Here is a 22,143-nt window from a genome sequence, read left to right as displayed (position 1 = left end):
GTTCCATAAACCCCTTTTGCTTTTCCTGCACTTACTACATGTTGCTTTAGCAGAGAAGGCTGGATGTTGCAGAGTTATTAGGTTATTAAAAAAAAAAAAGTACTTCCACTCCGAGCATAGGATTGACTTAAAATTAGTAAAATGAGATTGTCCTGGCACAAAATAGTGTTTGGGTGACACATGCTTAATTTGTTCCATGTTTCTCCTGTCTTTTTGAAGGCTGTCTACGTATAACCCCCTTTCTCTGAGAAGAATTGAGTGAAAATTTGGCAATTAAAAAGTCGGATCAGTAACATCCTCCCCAAACTCTTCCCAGGACAACACTACTGCCTGCCTGTTTCCAAAACCCTATATTTATTTAGCATCAGTAGCCCAAAAGTCTTAAGCATACTATTCCCAGAGGTTCACACTTTTCTGCTTTTCAAAAGCATGTGTCACCCAGATTCCTGCGGTCAGTCAAAATGTTGAATATTAAATTGAACCAGTGGCCTGTCCAGTTTGGGATCATGCACCTTGTGATAGTACCCCAGTTTTTCAGAGAAAAGTGCAAAGATGTTTAAATATGTCAGGTCAGTTTGCTTGGAATCATTGAGGACTTGGAAATTCTCTGTAATATTCCTCGGATGATGATTAGTCCTGAAGGGTTTTCTGCAGTCGCATCTTAAAATCACGTACCTTGCATTCACGTGTTTAGGTATTTTCTCACTATGTGGACAAAGTCTTGGGAGTAGTAATGACAAAGGACTTAGGGAATGATATGTCAATGCATGTATTCATCTTTCATTTTCAGTTGACGTACCAGAAGAGTGGCCCTAAGGTCTTTCTGTCCTGGGACGCTGCCTCTAGCACTGGCTGGAATTATACTTGGAGAAAGAGCGTAAGGAGTAAGACCAAAGGGGTGTTCTCTCGGCCCCAAGCCATGGGTGACTAAGACTGATCTCCAGGGGTCTTGCCTGCTGCCCCACGCTCATGCTGGGGGAAGGGGAGAGGCAGGAACCAGCAGCTTCAGTGTCCTCAGGCATAAGAGACAGGAGAGCACCAAGATTTTTTTGACAGAGCAAACCATATTGTTACGAATAGATGAGCACTTTCAGCTCCCATTGAAACACTCTACAACATTGATATTTTAAAAATGAGGTGCAAAAGCTGTTGATAGCACAGTGCAGAGCAACGGACAGGCAAAACTAAATGCAGTCTCTAACACTGCTGCGACCTTATCAGTTTGAACAAACAGCCAAACCTTCAACCAGTTGACTTGATCAAATTCATGAGCAAACATGTTGACAACACTGTTCTTAGAAATGAGTTGCTCTCAACCTACAAATGGGTTTGTTTGAAGCCAGAGGTTTCATGGAAGCCCAGCCCCCTTTTTCTTTTTTCCCCCGGTTGATTGGGTTTTGTAATACTTCTTGCCAGCGTGTTTCTTTCTTACTGTAGTAGGGCTTGAAGTTGATGGAACATGGATGACTCCCCTGCAGATCTCCCTCTGGTGATCTTCCACAGAGGAGAGGCTCACACATGCCTGGGAGAGGCACATCTGTCTCGAGTGTCCTCCTACCAGAAGCACAATCTGAGCTATCTGTAAAGCACTGAGAAACATCCGTATTCTTAATTATACTGGTATAAAAAGCTTTCAGAATATTAATAAATTGTCTCTTGAAAAATAAGTATATGAATCAGAGTAACGCACTGCAGTTGATTAAATGATACTGCTTTGTGTTAATACTAGAACTGCAAAGCTCTTGGTGTTCCTCAATTCTTGTATGCTGATAAATTTGCATTAAATAGCATAGTAAGGTGGGATGTAGTAGAACTGCCTTAGCATGGTGCTGCTACTTATGGACAAAATAGAGCATATTTGAGCATTTTAGCTGTGCTGCAAGGGAATGCTTCAGTGAGCTCCATCTCATGTTTTGGTAATCAAAACCTTATGTGAGGCCAGACTTTTGAGAGCTCTGAAGTTTAACCTTGCTCTGTTCCCATTGAAAGGAGAATAACTCTTAAAAAAAAATCTCACTTTTCGTGCTCTGTAGTTCAGCTAATAAAATAATTAATTAGCTGAACTTTAATACAAGAAGGAAAAAAAAACCATAGAAATAGCTGGAATAGAAATAACACAGGTGTGAGAAGATGAAGATGAAGAAGAGCAAGTATCAGTTTCAATGTTGTAGTTAGTTCTAATTCACCCTACCAGGGCTAGTGGTGTTCTTAAAAGGCGGGGTGGGGAGGAGATCTCAAGAGCTGCAGTCTCTAGGTAAACAAGTGACCAAATGTTAAAAATTACATCTGTTGGCAAGCAAGGCTTCTAACAAACTGGACTTTAAACGTAAATATTTCAGCTGTTGAAACCCTGTGAACAAAAAAATAAACGAAAATGGGGGGTGGGTGTTTGCGTTTTTGACCTGAAGCTAGTTCACCTTGGGAAGTCTAAGGCCAGCAGGGACAGTTGGTCAGCTCAGGTTATCAGTAGTATTATCTTATCTCTGTATGGCTGTACTGCATGTAATTTCCTTCCGTTTTATCTTGTAACTAACTGTGTGTCTGTATGTACGCAGTTGGGCATTTCAAACAAAAACTAGATCACAAACTTTTCAAGGAAGGCACCTGGTTTTATCATCCATATTGCCCAGCGTGCTCTTAGCAGCAAGATTTCCTTCCCTGGGGTCTGTGAGTGTGCATAAATTCCTCTGCCTACCCTCAAGGCATCAACAGGTACTACAATGAGTGACCAAAAAAAAAACCCCAACCAGTTACTGCCTCAGGTTCTTACTCTGTTCCAGAACTGGCACCAAGTACAAGCTGGGACTTCTGCAGCTCTTATTTCCCTCTTATTTTCTGGTTGTGTTTTCCCCAAATCTGACTCCTTGCAACTGTATGAGGATTCCTTTGGGATTTTGAGACAGGCAGGGTTTTCTAAATGGGTTTATTTTACGCTCATTGTTAAAGCTCGGCTTCTGTGTCTACTGGTCGCATATTTAGAAAATAGCCTCCAACTTTGTGCCATATGTATGGGCACCATTAAAATCTGCCAAAAGTGCAAGCACCTGAGAGCTCGAGGTTGCTAAAATGGAAGATCAATTCAGTTGTCTTCGAAACTTGCTCTATGGACAACGTGTTCAACTACCTGTGCAGGCAGTTCACATTTACCATCTTAAAAATAATGTCAACCCAACATGGATTAAGAATGTTTTCTTCCACTGGCATGTAGTATTCTCTCAGTACTAAAGTTACTGGCAACAGATATGACTAAAACAGACATCGAAACAAAGTTTTATGCAAAATAAATGCCTTCTCTAACAGCTTAAAATTCTGAGCCACCTTCTTGTGCTCTCCTGTCTGGGCCCTATTCAGTTTTTTAGGACAGTGCCGTTGGGTAGAGTAGCAAGTGCTGGTGTTCCTTGTAGTCTCCATCGGTTTATTTTTGTTTTTGTAGAGAAAAAAGCCTCCCGAGGGCAGAATCCCTACAGGAGTGGAGCCTTCAGCCTGCCTTCACATGACAGATCTTGCTAAACTGCCCTTTAAACTGATTTATTGCTTTATTGCTTCCTATAAAAGTGGCTCCCGCATGTGAGCAGCAGTGACAGGTGAAGGGCAGGATCGCAGGCAGCGAGTTGCTCCTCGCACAGCTCTGTCTTGTCGGACCTCAGAGCAAGCGAAAAGAGAGCAAGGGAGATGGGCCGCTACTCGGGCAGGAGCATCAGGCTCATCCTCATGTGCGTGGTGAGCATTCTGCTCTTCGCTCTTGAGGTCTCAGTAGCCTACATTGGCAATTCTCTGTCCTTAGCTTCCGATGCCTTTGCTGTTCTCTCTCACTTGATCTCCATGATCATCGGTTTGTGCGGTGTTAGGTTCAGTCGCATCAGGTGGCACAAGGCCAGCACTTTCGGCTTCAGCCGGGCAGATGTGGTGGGAGCTTTCGGCAACTCTGTTTTTGCCACCGCTCTGATGTTTAGCATCTTCGTTGAGGCAATCAAGAGGTTTATCAATCCACAGAAGACCGAGAAAGCACAGCTCGTCCTCATTGTTGGAATTGGAGGTCTGTTCTTCAACGTGTTGAACTATGTTATCTTCATGGACTGCTGTTATTGTCATGCACCCCAAGGAGACACCGAAACAGGTAAATAACCTAATGCGGTTGCTCAGCGTTCCCAGCCCTCTACAATTCTGCTTAATGACTTTTCTAGGGACTTTTTACTGCTTCTCTGAGATGGACGAGTAAAACGTTGTTTTCATCGTTCTTTTATTAGCAAGGGTCATGGATTTTATGTCTGAACCCATACATGTTTCCTACTTACTCTGCAAGGCAGCTGTCGCCACATATGTTTCTCAGTAAATAATGTTTAAGTTGTGTATGCATCGACTTTCTAAAGAGTATAGTGATCTACAGAGGAATTTTCTCCCTAATCCCCTGGCTGGCCAAACATAGGATGAGGTGTACGACCACCCTAAGGAGATGCTTTTTAGGAAAGACCTAATCCTGAAATACCAATCGTCCACAATCAGTAACTCTCCACGCTTTAATAACTCTGCTGTAATTTTTGTCTAGGATGTGGTTATCTTTTGAGAAGTGTTCACAGTTTGTATGAAACAAAAGTATAGGTAAGGGCAAAAGGAGAATCTCAGCTTTCCTGGGTTTGAGAGTAAAAGAAAACTGGTGTGAGAATACAGAGATGAAGTTTTCTTTGCTGATGTTTGCTAACCTGGGCTTTAGAGAGTGGCCGGGGAGAAATAGTGATACTCTGCTGCAGAAACCTTTTGCAGCAGGTTCTGTTGAGTGCACAGAGCTTTAAGCATTCAGTTTATTTTTCTTAGCATGGGATTTTCAAACTTCTATATTTGAGAGGAGGGATGGGGACTGTGGTTTTGCTCCTGCAGAAAATCCCTCACTTTATTTGACATAAGATACATGCATATTCTCTCACACTGTACATATATACACACATACATACAAACATATTTCTTAAAAACAGAAATATTTCAGTTGGGATAGGAACCAGACGTTTGCAAAGTGGTAACTGGGCATCCTGGGGGGAAAGCTGAGAGAACCCATCTAACAAAGCAGCTGCTGCTATGTACTGTTCTAGGTGAGGTAAGGTAAGTCTTATGTTTGACTTCCAGCCTGGACAAGGCTTTGGAGCTAGAAATTAAGGGTTTGTTAGTTTACATTTCAGTGGTTAATGTGTTTTCTGTAGGACTTGAAGTGGAAAATATTTCTTTTCATTATTAAAGATACCTCCAGACCATATTGAAGCTTTAACACTCAAACCAGATGCACCATTTATTTTGTCCGCCCGTTTGTTTAGATAGACAACTGTTTAAAATTTGAGCTGCTCTTAGAGACGAAAGTTGTGGTGATGTGTAATTAGCAGGGGGATTTAATGGGCTTTTATGTTGGGAACTGTCAGCAATTCCTCACAAAGTCTTAGCTTCTGTTTGTGGCAGCTTCTTGGAAGAAAGACAGTTTCATCCTAAAAGAAAATTGTGCCTCTGGGTGAAGTCAGGGAGGAGGAACACATCAGCACTTAAAAATAAAGGCGGAGAGTGTCAGGCAATTAGGGAATTAACTAAAATTAATGGCAGCTGTGTAGATAAATGCCATTTTCACTGCGTTTCCAGGATCCTGCTCCTAACAACTCTTTGCGACAACACAGCCATCCCTTTCCCTCTGATAGACACGCATCCAGATCCCTGGCAGCTCCACCTGGCTTTCAATTGAATTTCAGTTGCATAAGCCAAGGGTGAATTCTGTGCCACCCCATAAACACGGCGTGTAGGTTCGTCGGTGGCTTTCTCTCTCCATTTCTGGTACAGTGAATCTTCTTTGCTTACAGTAACGCCTAGAGGCAAGACAATGCCATTTTATAGTGTAGAGGGAATGCTTTCTTCTGGACTTGAATTTATAATCACCACTGAGGTAAAATTTCACATTTATTTCTTCTAATTCTCTCTATATTCAACTTGAGTAAGATTTTTATTACATTTCTTTTAAAAGAAACATTATTCCCCAAATATCTGTACTCTGAGAAGTGTCCTTATACGCTTTATATAAATTTTATGTGCATATTAAAAAACATGAAAAGAGAGGGATTCCAGCTCTCCCTCTTGTCATCCTTTGTATGAGGAAAAGATACTCTTTCCTGGAGATGGAGGTTAAGGCAAATTTTCTAGTGTGTCAGCGGCACTAGAAGAAATTCAAGTGGATGAACGTGGTCTCTGAATCCTGGTGGTGTAATCCAGCTGTCCACAGGCAGTCCCCTCGGTGACACCTGAGCAATGTCCTGACATCAGTGATGGTTTGCTGAAGGGGAAAGGTTTGTAGAGCAGCCCTCTACCTCATAGGCTTTCCTGAGAAGTGGGGGAGCTGCCTTCAAAGAGCTGTTCCCCCGGTAGGGAATGGATTTAAACAGCCCTCTCCTCTCTTGTTTGCATCGCTTTGAAAAATACAAAGCAAAAAATAGAGTGGTTCAGTCACCTGGTGCTGAACTGCGGGTGCTGAGTGGGAGCATCTACATCCACCAGAGCAAATTCCTCCACGTGTATCAGTGCCACAATTAATCGCAACAGACAGTAGTTCATCTTGTTCTTCTGCGGTCTGCCGCCAGGGATGAGCAGAAGTTGCCATCCCAGCTTACCCAGGCAGACCCGATTTCCCTCCTTGGGCCATCAGCTGGGTTTGGTTTTCCTCTCACCCTTTTCTGTCTCTCCCCTTTCTCTCTCTTTTTTTTTTTTTTTTCCCCTCGCTCTTGCTACCCTTTTGTTCTGTGTCTGACTTCCTAAGTCTTCATCTACTGCCTTCCCCCTTTGCCTCTCACTCTCGTTCAAATTCCCACCTATCCCCTCTGCCAGCTGTAAGCACCCATCCCTTCCCACCAGGTTAAATTAAGGTCTCTCTCCCCTCTAGCTCCACTTTTGCACTTGAATCAGACAATGTAGTTGCCCACGCTACATTAGGACTAAGAGGACGGGTGAGCAAGAGGGGAGGATGTGCGCCTGTTATTTCTTTTGACGCTGGCGCAAAGCAGCTATTACGGGTTTAAAATATTTCTGCACTCTAAAGGAATTGTCCTGTGGAAGTACTTGGGCCAGCTGGGCCATCCATAGCAGTGTGGAGGGCAGCACAGACTAGTTATTGCTTTGATTAAAATCCAGGGAATACCTGTTAAAACAGAGAAATACTAAAACTTCCCTAAGAAACTTTTGCAGAAGTTAAAATTCACAAAATGCTTTTCTTACTGTTGCTGTTGAAAATAACAGAGCAGCTTTAGACAGCATTTTCTGACAATTTTGAGGTCTTATATCTTATGCAGAAAGTTTTGGCATAAAAATGAAGAACATGGCAAAATAATAAGCAGCTGAAAAAAAAAAAATCAGGCTCTTACAATAATACCAGACAAATTTAATACTGGCCATACCATTTATAGCCAGTCATAAAAATATAGAAGCCTGTTGTACTGCACACAGATAAACTCACTCTGTGTAGTTCAGTGTAATTGTCTCTTCTGCTCATTTATATAGTTTCAAACTGCTAGGGGGCCCACAGTTTGGAAAGCACAACATTAGTCTGATTATAGCAATTATCCGATGTTTGTCTTGAGAAAATGAATAAAGATTTAACATGGAGAAAACATTCGTCCTGTTGTCTCGTGATTTGTGCAGGGAGGTGGGAGGGAAGCAGGAAAGGAAGATGTTCCACAGCCCAAATCCCCTCATAAGAGACCTCGTGGTCTTCGCACAGTTCATAAATTAAATAAAACACGTTCTGTGCTAGCAGCCAAGTGGCTTGCTTCTGTATTCTGGTAGGTGCAATTTACCAGGCCATGTGTGTGAGCTTTTTATGTGGTAACGCTGTCGGGTCTTGATTCTCCTATCTCAGTGTGCACCAGCAGCCTGCCTCCCAGATAAGAGGTAGCATGTAAGCTGCCAGTCACATATGTGGAAAATGTATCTTCTTTATCCTCCTGGACCTTATGCAGAGTGAGGTTGTTTATTCTGAGGCTTGCTGGGAGGCACATCTCTTTTTCCAGGCTTTTGTAAGTAGGAGAGAGTTGGTGGTATATGTGTGTGAATGAAGTAAGATGAGGAGGGGCACTAGCTTTAACTGGCTGGGTGACTTGGGAAGGCTTTGTTGCTATCATATTCTGAAGTCAATTTTCACATCTTTCGTCGCAAACATGCTGATCCCAAGAGGAAGTGAGAACATTTATTGGCCAAAATAAGTGGATAAGTGGCTCCTTGACCTGTATCTTAAAGCCATAGGCCTTCCCGGGGGGGTACCTGGTGAGCTAAAGTGTGCAGGTACTGAAAAGCACATTGTATTTTTAGCAGCGCTTTCAGCTTCAACAGACCCAACAATCTATGCTGCAGGAGTCAAAAGTGCTCTGGGGATGAGAGATCCAGAACAGAGCATTTCAGTTTCTCAGGCTGACAATGCAAAGAACTTCAGGATCATTTAATTCACCTGCATTTAAGAAGGGAAAAATAAGTTCCCTGATCTGAACAGGTTTCTCTCTCAAATATGCTGCTGAAAGGGTGCCGGACTATGCCGGTCTGATGGTGTTGGGACCTTTCTAAGGAATGGGAAATAACCCCGGCTGTAACAGCTGTAGCAACAAACCTCTGGCTTACTCTGCTTTTCACACTTGAAAAGCCTGAAAGCTTTTCCTCAAGATCAGCGTTACTACCTCTATTTTACCTCTCTTTTGAGTATATCATCACCAGGTTGATACTACTTTTTCCCCAAAGCACTAACCCTTCAGTAAACATGCCAATTCATCCCCTGAGTGTGTTCATAGACAGGTGATTGCTGAATGCGCAGCACAGGAGTTTACCGGCATCCAACTCCTAAACGCTTCCCAGCATAGTATGTATAAATGATGGGACATATGCCTTATGCAGTTATTTCCATAAATCCCAGAGGTGTTAATGTCTTGGCATGCAGGTAACCAAAGCCCACCCTAACCAAATATTTAGATTTTTCTGGCTTTGATTTCTACAGCATTACTGGAGGTAATCCTCTCAAACAGAACAAAAAGGCCAAGGGAAACTCTCAAAGTAATTTTAAGTGTTTATCAGATACCTAAAGCTGAACATGTATCTTTTCTGAAGGTCTTTAGTTTGATAGTGTGCCAAATAATCCTCACTAAACTCTTTCAAAGTTTTTCCAAGCAGCTACCCAAAAAGTAACCACATCTATGTTAACTTATTAGAGCTGAAGCTTTAATCCATAGTCTTCAAGAAAGACAAGAGATACAGACTGTGAAAGTCTGTTTAGCAATGTGCTTCACTAATTTTTCGTCTTTTTTTTTTTTTTTAATTTTTAATGCTTTGTTTTCTTAAAAGAAACCTCAGAAGCTAATCGAAGGGGGAGACATTTTATTTCCCCAATTGTTCTCAAGGAGAAAATTTTGCATGAGAACAGGTAAAAGCTACCTTTTGGGCAAAACGAAAAGTACGGAATGAAAATTTTGACTCTGTAAGTAAAGCAATCAAAGCATCCCTGAATGGTGTGTGCAACAGGATAAAGATAAGATCAAAACTTCTGAACCTAGATTCCAACAGTGCTAGTACCACTGAACTTTGGGTAACTGCATTCACTCTCAACCTTGAACCAATTTCATAGTAAGGGCATAGACAGGCTGTCTGACTTACATTACAGTATCTGTGGTGAGCTGTAAGGAAATAAAAGGACTGTAAGATAACTGAGTTCAAAGTCATAACCAGTTTCAATACAATGGCGGATTTTAAGGCTGATACGTTTTATATGTTAACTGCAACTGTTTTATTTGGACAGCTATTCTACAGTGAGTTTGCTACAGGCACAGGTTTGGTGTCAGCTTCAGTCTAGAAATGCTGCTGGGATAGAAAATTAAGTTTTTGCAGTAGGACTCAATGTAATTTACAGTGATTAAAGCAGTGACTGGCTTTCTCCTCTTCATGTTCTTTGGAATATGCAGCACTATCTCCCATTAGGAAAAGCTTATATGGATGTATATATACATATATACGGGAAACTTAACAGTACTACACTTTTTAAAAAATGAATTATCAAGCAGTTGAAATATTCAGGGAAGCACTATCCAGGTAGTAGAGCAGATTCTGGATCTGTCTTAAGGTGTGTAAAAGGTTGCTTTATGCTAGATACTAAGAGCAGGGAATGGTGGTTTGTAACTAACAAACTGAACAACCACCTTAGAATAGGGGAAAAGAAAAAGAAGAAAAGGAAAAGGAAAAGAAAAAGAAAAAGAAAACAAGAAAAAGAAAACAAGAAAAAAAGAGAGAAAGAAAAAGATAAAGAAAAAAGAGAAAGAAAAAGAGAAAGAAAAAAAAAGAAAACAAGAAAAAACAGAAAAAGAAAAAGAGAAAGAGAAAGAAAAAGAGAAAGAAAAAGAAAATAAGAAAAAAGAGAAAAAGAAAAAGAGAAAGGAAAAGGAAAAGAAAAAGAAAAAGACATTTCAGGCTAGGAAAGAAATAATCCCATAGGTCAGTTGTTTCAGATTGACCTACCAGTGTATTCAGGCCCTCTTTGGATGGGCATGAAAAATCTGTTCTCTCTGTCCAGCCAGACCATGGTCTCTGCCAGGGACAGTTTCAGGACTGTCCTGAAGAGTCACAGCTGCAATTAAAAAAGCCAGGGACATTCACCTCTGTACTCTGCTGAGGATGCTGATAAAACTTTCAGCCAGGCTGCTGAACTCCTGCTGGAGGGCTAACTTTTAGGCTTCTGCTCCCTGGATTGAAACAGACCTAATGAAGTGATTTCCCAGCCCTCCCACCCTTCAGCGTTTGCCAAGAGATCCCATGTTCCTCTCACAGGTATGGTTCTGGGCAGATTTAGAGGGAGATATAAATAAAATGAGCAAACAGCTAGGAACAAACTAACTGCAAACAGAATAATCTTGTACTAACCATCTTGCACAATAAGGTTGGTGTTTATTTTGCGGTCAAATTTGTCTGTGGCTGAAGCCAACCACATTATTTCAATTTAGGTTTGCTATGGATTTGGCCCAGCTTTCCTAATTTAAAGAAAAAAGCTTCATGAGAGCCTTCAGGGCTCTCACCAGGTCTTGTGGGATGAAGATGGTTTAGGCTTCATACAAGAAGAGAAATGCAAGCTCAAAGGTCCATTCTCACCCACCCACTGGATTTCAAGCTCTTACAGCTAGGGATGCCGCCTTTACATGTGAGGTGCCTAGGGTCAGCCTCAGCTTTTTAGTGCAAATGTAACATTTTTCACCCCACAGTCTGAAAGAGACAAGACTCCTTTATCATGTGCAGTGGTGTGTGGGCAATTGTTTTTTTCATTCTCTAGTTTCTTCCAGATAATTCCTGAAATATCTTTTGTAAATCGTTTTTATGATGGGTTAAAATGTAACCTCTGCCAGGACTTTGATAAACAGGATGAAAAATTATCTTTCTTAATTATAGTGTTCGGAATTAGTTCTTTATTTTCAGTTTGGTTTTTTTTTTACTATTCAAATTCTATAGCACCACAAGGTTATGACTGATGTTTTTTTAGTTCTTCATTCAGCAGTGGAAGAACCTTACTGTTGTTACTGCGGTTACTGTTGTCTAATATTTCACAGTAACAGAGATATTCTATTTGCCAAGGCTGATAATGGCCTCTCTGCAAGGAACAACTAAATAGATTTTAACCTGTGACCTTAAAAATGGTTAACCTAAGGAGGGTGTGATAGAAGACTGCAAAGCCAAGAGTGGCATAGGGAAGGTCAGTAGTTGTTGACTGTTTGTTCTGCCCTCTGACAGAAGAACTAGGATATATCAAATTAAATCCAGGTTGAAAACAAAGAGGAGGAGGTGATTCTTCCCACCCTGGGCAGAAGATGTGTGGAGCTTGTTGTGAAGTGGTGTTGAAGTCTACATTGGTGAGTGAAAGGCTGGACAAGTGCATAGAAGAGAAATCCATCAATGGCTGCTAAATATAGAGATACCAAGCTCAGAAACTCCCCTGAGCTGAAGATACTTGAAGGGTGGAACAGTATTCTGGGGAAGTATCACCTATACTTACCCTGGTCTTACTGCTACCTAAGCATCCCCGTATAGCCACAGGTGGGGATAGCCTGTTGGCCAGAGGCTCTGACTGCCAATGGCTAAGTGTTAAAAAACGGTGTGTAGAGAAGCTTAAAAACTTGGCACACAGAAATCTCAAAGCTTAGAGGAGCGCTTTGCATCTTTGGGGTTCAGAAGGAAAGTTGGCTTGTTTGTAAGAATTTTACCAATTCATAAGAATGTTACCAATTCCTGCTCATACTTAGGATGAGGAAACTGCAATAACAGCTTTTCAAGCAGTCTTGTAGCTGAAATGAAAGTTGGCAAATAATTCAGAAAACTAAGGTGTTGGACAACCTTTTTCTGAACCTCCTAAGAGAGGCTTGTTCAGCTCAGCATAGTTAGAAACAGAGAGACTGGGGTATTTAGGCTGATTTTTTTTAATAGTATTTATCTTACTCAGGGAATCTCAGTACTGGATGGGTAAGTAGAACTGTAACATTATATTGTTGAATGTCTGCGGTCAGAGTAAAACACACAAAGATCTAAGCACACTGCAAAACAATCAAAACCACAGTTTCTTTCTAAAAGGATTCGAGATCAAACTGTCTGATACCGCAAGTGGACCGGTGCAAACAGAACTGTGGTGCCTGCAAGGGGGCGAAGAACCTGAATGAAAACCCTGGCAATGGGATGGGCGCCTCTGACTTGCAGGATCAAGACTTTCTTTTGGACTATGTGGAAGAAGATCAAGGTGTGAAAGAGCTACAGTGATTTCACACCCTTCATTCTGAAAATTGAGCTAAATTAATTATTCTTGTCATTCAAAACAATGACTTACTGAATAAGAATGGTCAGTGTAGCTTTGTTCAGATCACAGTTTCAGGAGCCGTTTGTCTTGAAGGGATAGTGGTACCTGGATGAAGGGGGCCAGGGAGGTTTGTACGTGTAGTAGGGTGCATAAAATCTTGGATTTCCAAGGGGCTTTCTAAGCAGCCATAGCATGAAGGGAAAGGCCCTTGCGTGGATAAATAACTGGTCAGAAGATGGGAAACAGAAAGCAGTAGAGAATGATCAGTTCCATAAAAATGTGTGCTGAACGCTCAGAAGACAGCAAGTGAATCAGCTATGAGGCAGCGCTGGGAAAGGAGGGAAGGAGACGGTCGGGACCTTTGCCTCTGTGTCAACCTGTGGCTGACCTGCGTTTTGAAGGCTGTGGGGGTTTGGTTCCCTCGTCTCAAAAATACATGGACGGGAACTTAAATAGTTCAGAGCTGGACCTCTGGTCTCACCCAGCACAGACGTTGCTCTGCTCCTGTGTCAGCGTGTGGCTTTCAGACCGATGCTGTGTCCCGAGAAGCAGATCGAGATGTGTGAGCTTGACAGGCAGGAGGAAGAATCAGTGGATGAGCAGACACAGCTTCAGAGCTGAGAGGCTCTGGACACGTACGTGCTGCTGGTTGTTTCTTCAGCGAGTCCTCTGGAATTGTGCTCCGTGTCAGAGGACTTAGTCACAGCCTTTTTTTTGCTGAAAATAGTATTTTCAGCACTGTTTCTTCAAAATAACCATGATATTTTTATGTTTTTGAAGTGAGTCCAGGGCTATGATGTTATGTTTTTTTAAAAGGGAATTAATGTATACTTTGCACAGCAGGATTAATGATGTTCAAGCTACTCTACTATACATCTTCCTAATGTAAGAACTGTTAAAAATTATGTTCAGTTCTATGCAGGTGCAATGAGCTGGGCTTCAGTGAATCATTTTGATTGCAAGTGAAGTGCCAGAGGCAGAATTTTCTGTCATTAATTGTAGTTAAGGATTACACAGTCTGTCATTTTCAAGTTTTTATGTAATAGGCTAGTTAAACTTCCTATAACTTTCATATATTTTTATTCTTTTTGTTCTATGTATGTCACACTGCTTTTTATTTGGCCCAGCTGTTTAAAATCTCTCATCGTATGTTGGCAGATGTAATGTTAAAGCTGAAATGTGTGTTGATGTAATTCTGCTATATCTGCTCCCACTATTGTGTTTGTCTTTACGGTGAGATTATTTTCAATACATTTATTTTTATGCATTTGTTAATCTGAATATTGCAGGGTACTTTCATTGCTTGGGCATTGAATGTGTGAAGGACATGCAAAAGAATCTCCAGTTCGGTGGGATCTGTGCATTTTGGTCCTTGCAGATACATAGGTGGTGATCCATGAATGGCTACTTAAGTCCACTCCGGAGGTTAAGATGCATCTTGGATTATATGTAAGAAAGGCTTTGGTTGTGTAAACATAATTTAGGTGGAATTGAGAGGCCTCATTTAAAAGATGTATCCAAGCAAGGGATCAAACTCAATTAACAGCAGTAACAACGCGATTGCTTCAGAGTTAAAGAGGAAATTCCTGAGGCACTTTATTAACTTTTGGTTGTAGAGAACAACGCCTTTGGTAGGAGGGACATGATAGTGTTCCCTGGCCAGGCTGCTTTATTATCTGATAGCGATGTAAGATTTGTCAAGTGTGGTGAAATGTTTGATGTGGCACTTCAGTGTGTAGTTGCTGAAGCAGCACCTCCAGCACTGGTGTGTCTCTTGTATAGTGGAAATACTCGAGACTCTTGCAGGATATAATTTTAAGGACATTATTTTCTTTAGGTCTTATGCCTTTTATTTAAGTTTATTATTGTTGGACCCAGTTCTGGACTTTCTTTTTTACCTACTTCTGAAGTAAAACACACAAAAAAATTTGTATGATGATCAGTCCAAGTCCAGTCTGGGGTCACTGAAAATCTAGTGTCATTAGTAGTTGTTTTTGACAAACTCATTGTTGAGAATGGCTTAATTTCCTGGCACCTCCTTTGATTATCTGGTGGCCCCCATCATCTTGAATTGCTGCATTGGTAGTCCAGCTCTGTTCTTTTTCCATTTGGTTGCAGAGGCACCACTTTCCCAAGAACAGCTGTAAAAACAATAACAAAAATCTACAAAAACAAGACAGAGGTTTAGTTATTTATTATGCTGCTTATAAATTTTTCTGCAGGGTAAAAAAAAAAAAAGCATTAAACTACAGGGTGTTTCAAAAAGATGGACCCAATTTGAAATCACTATATCTCTGCATGGGTCTCCTGGATGTGGAGGTGACCTTTTGAATGTGTCAGAGAAGAGGGAGCTGCTTCTGGTATGACTGGACAGGTTAGGAAATTAAGAAAGAAGAAGAGATGGACCCATGCAGAGCGATAGTGATTTCAAATCGGGTCCGCCCTTTTGGAACACCCTGAATTGTTCTCATAGGCTGATGATAGGTTCGTACACCCCCAGGTACTGCTTTGAAGTACCTTTTTAAAGGCTAGCTGCAGGAAATGACCTGCTTCAGTAGATGGCACCCTCGATTTGGCACTTCAGCCACCAACAAAGCACCGGAGGAGTCGCAATTATCGCATCCTTCACCGCAACTTCGGGTGGTACCCTGCATCCCGGAGAGCCGGGTGCCTCTGCATCTCCAGGCGAGCTCTTCTGCAGCCGGCGTGCCAGGTTGGCGCCTCCCGGGGCGTTTTATTTCCTATTCATTTCGTATTTATTTTCGTTTCTAACCACCCCGGGAGGGGGGGGGGGGCTGCGCAGCGGGGCCCCCCCGCCCGGGGCTCCCCCGGCCCCCTCAGCCGGGGGGAGCCCCGCTGCCGGTGCCTCCCCGCGGGGGCAGGGCCGGCGGGCGGAGCCTGGCGCGGCGGGCGGCGGCGTTAAGGGCCGGGGAGGCTGCACTTGTTGCGGGGCTGGCGGTGCCGGCTGCTCGGCGGCTGGGCACGCCCCGGGGCTAGAGGGAGAGCGAGCGGGACCGGGACCGGGAGCGGCCGCTGCTGCCGGCGCCATGGGGCGGTACTCGGGGAAGACGTGTCGCCTCATCTTCATGCTGGTGCTGACCGTCGGCTTCTTCGTGGCCGAGCTGGTGTCGGGCTACCTGGGCAACTCCATCGCGCTGGTGTCCGACTCCTTCAACATGCTCTCGGACATCATCTCCCTCTGCGTGGGGCTCTCCACCGGGCGCATCGCCCGGCGCAGCCGCCGCGGCCCCCGCGCCACCTACGGCTACAGCCGCGCCGAGGCGGTGGGAGCCCTGTGCAACGCCGTCTTCCTCACCGCCCTCTGCTTCACCATCTTCGTGGAGGCCATCCTCCGCCTCGCCCGGCCCGAGCCCATCGACGACGCCCAGCTGGTGCTCATTGTCGGCACCCTCGGCCTCGCTGTCAACCTGGTGGGGCTCCTCGTCTTCCAGGACTGGGGGCGCGCCTGTTGCCGCCGCCGCCGCCCGCCCGACCCGCCGCCCGCTGCCGCCACGACGGGGGAGGCGGATGAAGCAGGTGCCTTTCGGCTGCATCCTTGCCTCGCCTCGCCGTCCAGCCTTCCCCTCGTGTCCTGCACCTCTCCCCACCCCTTCTACCCCATCCCTCCATCCCTCCATCCCTCCCCATCCCCTCTCCTCCTCCTGTTTGCCCTTGGGACCCGCCAAACTGCCAGACGCATCCTCCGGGCCCATTCGGAGCCTCAAGCCCACTTGTGGGCCCCGGGGAATTTCACTGAGCTTGCTCAGGCACCCGCCGCCTCTGACACCTTGTACTTTACACCGGGCTGCTGGGTGTCCTCGCGGGATGGGGGAGGGAGGCATTGCTCAGGGTACTGCATGGAAAATGTTTTGGCTTAGCTCTCTTTTTTTTTTTTTTTTTCTTTTTTCATTTCTTGTCATCTTTGAAATAAGTTGGTTTTGAGAAGGATGATGTTTTTTCTGTTTGTAGAACTTATACACAACACAGCGTTTCTTCTTTGAATGCAGGTGATTCACCAAATGACCAAAAAAGCCCTGAAGAGGGGTCTGAGAAGAAAAAAGAGAAAAAGTCTGAAGCCTTGAACATCAGAGGTACAGCATGGGAGTATACTGCTAATATTATATCAACTTTAAACACTTTCTGGTTTTGGTTTTGTGTTGTTTTTATTTTGTTTTTGTTTGCCCCAAGTACCAGTAAGAAATAGAGCAAAAGCCCAGGAGTCTTCTGTGTATGTGGACATGGATATCTTTGGCAGAAAGGGTTTGGTTGTATGAAATAGCATAGATAACAAAATACTTGTGATGCTGATTTGGCTCCGAGTGTGCTCACATTTTGATTTTTAGCTCTTTAGAAGAGTGCAGCTGAAGTTTTTTGGAAAGGAGGCAAAGGCTATTGCATTAAACCTAAGTCACTAGAGGCCTAATAGGAAGGTGAAGCGGGTAGCTACGCGGTGCTGCTTTTAGTGTCACCACTGTAGTAGCTGAGCAGTTTTCAACTCTCAAACACTTTTGGGCAGAAAACAGAAATTCTTTAAATCCCAGGGGTGATAATGTTTTGTTGTCAGGACAAGTAAAAAGGAGCTGAAACTGGTGCTTCAGCATAGTGTTTTTCCAGGTCCTTGAACTGCAAACCTGTCCCTGAGACAGTCTGTGAGAGGATCCACCCCTCCAATGTTGTAATTCGGCAGGTCTCTGGGTACCTGCAGAGTGAGACAATAGAGCTGCTTCTAGGAATAAATCAACCAAGTTGTCTCTCCCCCTCTCTGTATAGGTGTTTATCAGCATATAAGTTTGCATACCTATTCTGAGCAGAGCCAAAAGCAGGTATCTTTGACTGTATTAAACATCGACTTGTCCCCAAGGAAAAGGCTGTCAATGCTGAAACAGGATGGTAGTTTCAAGCTTCTTATTGTCACCTATCAACATCTGATATTCATCCAAAGCTGTGTTAGTTGGCATCACAGGAACTCAGAGTAAGAGGTTGACATGGCAGTCAAGCACATTTTTATATTTTAAAAATTTTTTTTAAATTTTTTTTTTTTTTTTTACACCTGTCTTTCAAAAGTGTTTTCAGAGTTACACAAATGTGTCTGTGAGGGAAGACACTTTGAAAATCAAACCACATGCCAGAGCCACAACGCTTTCCTGAATGCCTAGAAATTGGTGTCACTGGATATTAAGGCATGACAGTGGTAAGATTATTGGAGCAGGAAAAGCAAACTGTCACTTTCAGAGGTGAAGGAGAGAAGGATAAGAAACTGATGAGTATTACTTTAGAGAAGGCCTTACTTGCCTGAACGACGGTGCTTAGGCATAATGATGCTGGAAACTAAAAAATGTCTGAAGGATAAGAAGTCTTGTATTGGTTATTTTAAGATACATGTCATCTTTGATTTTTAAAAAGAGACTTTTTCTCTTAGTGCTCCTATAATATATCATCTTTGCAAAATCTGTTTTTATTGTCCTTACAAATAGTCCTTGCTTCTTTAGCCAGTTTACAGATGTGTCCTTAAAATTCTGATTGAAAATCTATGTTTTTTCTTTGCTGCTCTAAGTTACATAGCTGCACTTCATAATCACTTGGCAAAAAATTCTGTGTATTATAGAATCAGAGCCACCCTGAAAAATATGGCTGAACAAAATGGATTGGTGGAGGAACTGCTTCCTTGATTTTAAAAGTGGTAGGAACAGGAATCTATATGCTCTGCCTGGCAGGATTGATTATTGTAGTATAAAATTATTCCTTTTACTACTTGAGCATATGCAGAGTAGTTCAGACTTTCCAACACAAGCCATTGGAAACAATGTGTTACCTATGGTCTTACCATTTTGACTTAATTTAATAAAAATTTGTTTTCAGTTCTATCTTATAACCATAGCTTTTGCAGACCTATAGGAAAATGAGTTCATTTCTGTCTACACCCTCATTATGTGATGCCTAACCAAGATATACGTATTAACAATGTTAGTAATATAAAATAAGCATTTTCCAATTGCCGTATTCTCAAATTATAATTTATCAAAATTCTGACATACTTTTTTCTTAATTCAAAAGAAGACTTTCTGAAACATTTTCCTGTGATTTTTAAGCTGTGCTAATTAGGTGCCTTGGCAATTGCATCCTGCCTTTCTTTCTTGTTAGCGCAATAGCTGATAGCCTGTGCTGCATCGGGATTATTTGTAGGTGAAAAGGAAACACTGCAACACTGTTAGGAGGAGTAAAACCCCGTGGGAGTCTGCCAAAGGGGGCAGGACATGCCTGACTCCAGCAGAAAGGGCTGGACTCACTGGAAGCTTGTGCTCTTATTTGAGCCAAGTGATTCAGAGGAAATCCAGTGGTTGTTGCCTTCATTTCTTGCACAGAAGAGCAATGTTCCTGCACAGAGCTGGTGAGAAACAGCAGCACAGGCACGGCTCTAGGTCTAATCCAGGGTCCAGCATCACCAAAGAGTCAAAACTCTTTGCTGTGTTGCTCATGAGTTTCGGAGGGAGCCTCTTGCAGCTTCTCCAGCCCAGAGGAAGTGATTAAACTGGAGTGAAGGTCTTGAAAGTGCTAGTCATAGAGATGTTAAAATGAGTTGGTACATTTTGTCCTATCACAGGGTCTAAATAAAAAGCATTGACAAAGAAATTAACTTAGTATATTTAGAGATGCTATGAATTAGGCATGGGTTGGAATGAAATCTGAGTCTGAATAGTAAAGACTAAAAAAGCTGGAGTGCATTTGAGCAAAGATGGGAAGACGCAAGATTATGTAAAGTAGTGAAAAAAAGAAGAAAAAAAGAGTTCTTAGATGATTGTAACTTTATAGGAAGAAAACTACTTTGGTCATTGTAGTTGAAAGAACAACTGAAAATATGTTATTACAAAAGCCTGTTTTGTGTCTTTGCCTTTTGTGCGAAAACATATCTATAGATGTAAAAAGTGGTACCCACCATTCCCCTCAACACATAGCAAACAATGGTGTCCATGCGACTAACTCTCAAACCAGATTCTGGGGTTTTTTTGAGTCTGAGAGCTAGTAGTGTTGGTGGGACAGGGTTTAGTATGACTAGTAATCAAGCTTGATCTGCAAATTGGAGTTTGGGGGTGTTTGGAGCCAGAGGAATGGGCTTAGGTTTCACTTAGGTACTTTTTCAGCTTTCAACAGTGTCATAGAAGCTGCTAGAGAATAACGGTTACTGGGGGTGGTCTGTGGCTCTCTGAGCTTCCAGGGAAGAACGGATATATTTAGTCACCAATTTTAATTGAGAATTGAGATTTAATGTGCCAGGATCTCTTAATAATCTGCAGGCATTTAAGCAAACACATTTTACGTTGCCATGGCATTGCAGTTGGACTGCAGTTGCTAGCACACCCTACATGTTTAATAATGCATCCCACTTAAGCAGCTGCAGTTCAGAGCTGTTTTGTTCTGAAAGCCGTTATTGAAAACTTCCGTTATGATATTAGTGCTTGGAATATTGAGCTTTTCATGTCAGGTAGAACAGACTTTAAAAATGCAGCTTTACTCTCCTCCTCCTCCCCCCCAAAAAAACCCACTAATGAAAATTGTGCCCTTTATTTCAGGTGTTCTTTTGCATGTTATGGGAGATGCACTTGGATCTGTGGTTGTGGTAGTTGCTGCTACAATCTTCCATGTGCTCCCTCTGGGGAATGCTCCGTGTAACTGGCAGTGCTACATTGACCCAAGCCTGACAATAATTATGGTGTTCATCATCTTGTCTTCTGCATTCCCACTTATCAAGGAGACCTCAACTATTTTGTTGCAGATGGTTCCCAAAGGTGTTAATATGCAACTACTGAGTAAGTCAGATTTGTCGTTGAAATGCTATTGATTTTAATGATATACTTAAATGCATATGTTATTTCTGGAATGATGTTTGGATTATTTACTCATAATAGCTCTAAACTCTCAAGAACCATGAGAAATAGTCACATGCTTGTGTCCTAGCAACATGACTCAAATCTCTCTGGATTAGTTAAAGCATGCATTTTGAGAATGTGGTACTCCAACAATACATCAAAAATACCAGATCTTGAGCTGTTAATGCTTTGTGTGGGGTGTTTGTGGAAGAAACAACATTGAATTACAGTATTTCCCAACCCTGCAGTGGCTTCTTCTAAAAGATTTCCAAAACAGCTTAGATGTTTCCATGAAGGTTGATTAATTTTGTAGCTCTCTGGTGTTGTGCACACTGGTTAGTTGTGGGGTAGCACTGGTTATTTCTGGAATTCCACCATGCTCAGGGCTTAAAAAAACCAGAAGATGTGGGTCTTGGCCAAGGAAGTGGTGGTCCAATGTTGCCTCTATGAATGGCTGGTAAAGGGCCATCGGGGAGCCTGAGGGACGGGGTGAACCCAAAAGTAAGGGTGGGCTGCTGATGTGGTCATCTGGAAGCTGAACCTAAGGCAGCTGGGAGTAGAGATATTTTATTAAGTACAGCTCTTTTAAAAAGATAGTTTGGAGACTGCTGCTTTCGGATAAGGTGTTTAATGGGAAAGCTAGTAATTGGCCAGTACACCAAAGCCTCTAATGTCTTTCTCTTCTGTCTTCCAGCTGACAGACTATCTCGTGTACCAGGGGTTAGCAGCCTTCACGAGGTGCATGTTTGGGAGCTTGCAGGTGGGAAGAATATCGCTACTCTTCATGTCAAGTGCCAAACCCCTACTGATTATCAAGATGCTGCTTATAAAATACGGAAGGTTTTCCATGAAGCAGGGATCCATTCGGTGACCATCCAGCCCGAGTACATTGACCACAAGACCTCCCAGCTCCTGTGCAGCTCCCCCTGCATCTCAGCAGCTTGTGACTCTCAGCTGTGCTGCAGCCAGCGGGAGCCCCCCCCAGCTAAAACTAACGGCTATGCTGAGAAAAATAACAGTTGCTTTTCTGTGCTGCATAAAGACAATGGTTCAAGTAAAAATGATATTGAAATCCCTATTGAGTACCCAGGGGCAGAGGATAGTGTTAAAAATGTGAAAAATTGTGATGTGTCTGCTGACAAATCACGGTTGGGCAGTACACGACTTTAGGTAGTTCCCTCTACTCTGCATAATGTTTTCATAGAACGAACGTATCCTGGCTGAGAAGTGGGGTCATCGGTGGTCATGGCTGAAGTTGGTGTGGCAAAAAGATTTCCGTGCTTTAGCTGTAAACCAAAATACACCTAAAAAACCTTGTATCTGAAATAAGGATTAATATTCCCACAAAGGGTGTTGCATTCATCTAAGATTTTTTCCGATACAGCATAACGCAGTTCCTGACCAAACTGCGTGTGAATTCATGTTGTTAGCGTGGATAAGGTGTATTGCTGTCTGCACTGG

General features: G+C 42.7%; 1 protein-coding gene across 1 annotated transcript; it reads left to right on the top strand.

Moving 5' to 3' along the window:
- The first annotated feature begins 15,864 nt into the window (after window positions 1-15,864).
- On the top strand, window positions 15,865-21,852 carry SLC30A10 (solute carrier family 30 member 10). Its single transcript, XM_065632339.1, has 4 exons — window positions 15,865-16,354; window positions 16,825-16,908; window positions 20,386-20,622; window positions 21,377-21,852. Exons 1-4 carry the CDS (start codon window positions 15,865-15,867, stop codon window positions 21,850-21,852), a joined length of 1,287 nt encoding a protein of 428 aa, XP_065488411.1.
- Window positions 21,853-22,143: the final 291 nt, after the last annotated feature.

Source organism: Caloenas nicobarica, chromosome 3 (genome assembly GCF_036013445.1).
Source record: "Caloenas nicobarica isolate bCalNic1 chromosome 3, bCalNic1.hap1, whole genome shotgun sequence".
In the NCBI taxonomy this organism is placed as follows: domain Eukaryota; kingdom Metazoa; phylum Chordata; class Aves; order Columbiformes; family Columbidae; genus Caloenas; species Caloenas nicobarica.
This window is presented reverse-complemented; position numbering and strand designations above follow the sequence as displayed.

What these genes read in the sequence shown, in the direction of transcription:
- SLC30A10 (XM_065632339.1), top strand. Translation starts at nt 15,865, where the DNA reads ATGGGGCGGTACTCGGGGAAGACGTGTCGCCTCATCTTCATGCTGGTG. An exon ending in GGGGGAGGCGGATGAAGCAG is followed by an intron (nt 16,355 to 16,824) that starts GTGCCTTTCGGC and finishes CTTTGAATGCAG; the next exon opens with GTGATTCACCAAATGACCAA. An exon ending in TGAAGCCTTGAACATCAGAG is followed by an intron (nt 16,909 to 20,385) that starts GTACAGCATGGG and finishes CCTTTATTTCAG; the next exon opens with GTGTTCTTTTGCATGTTATG.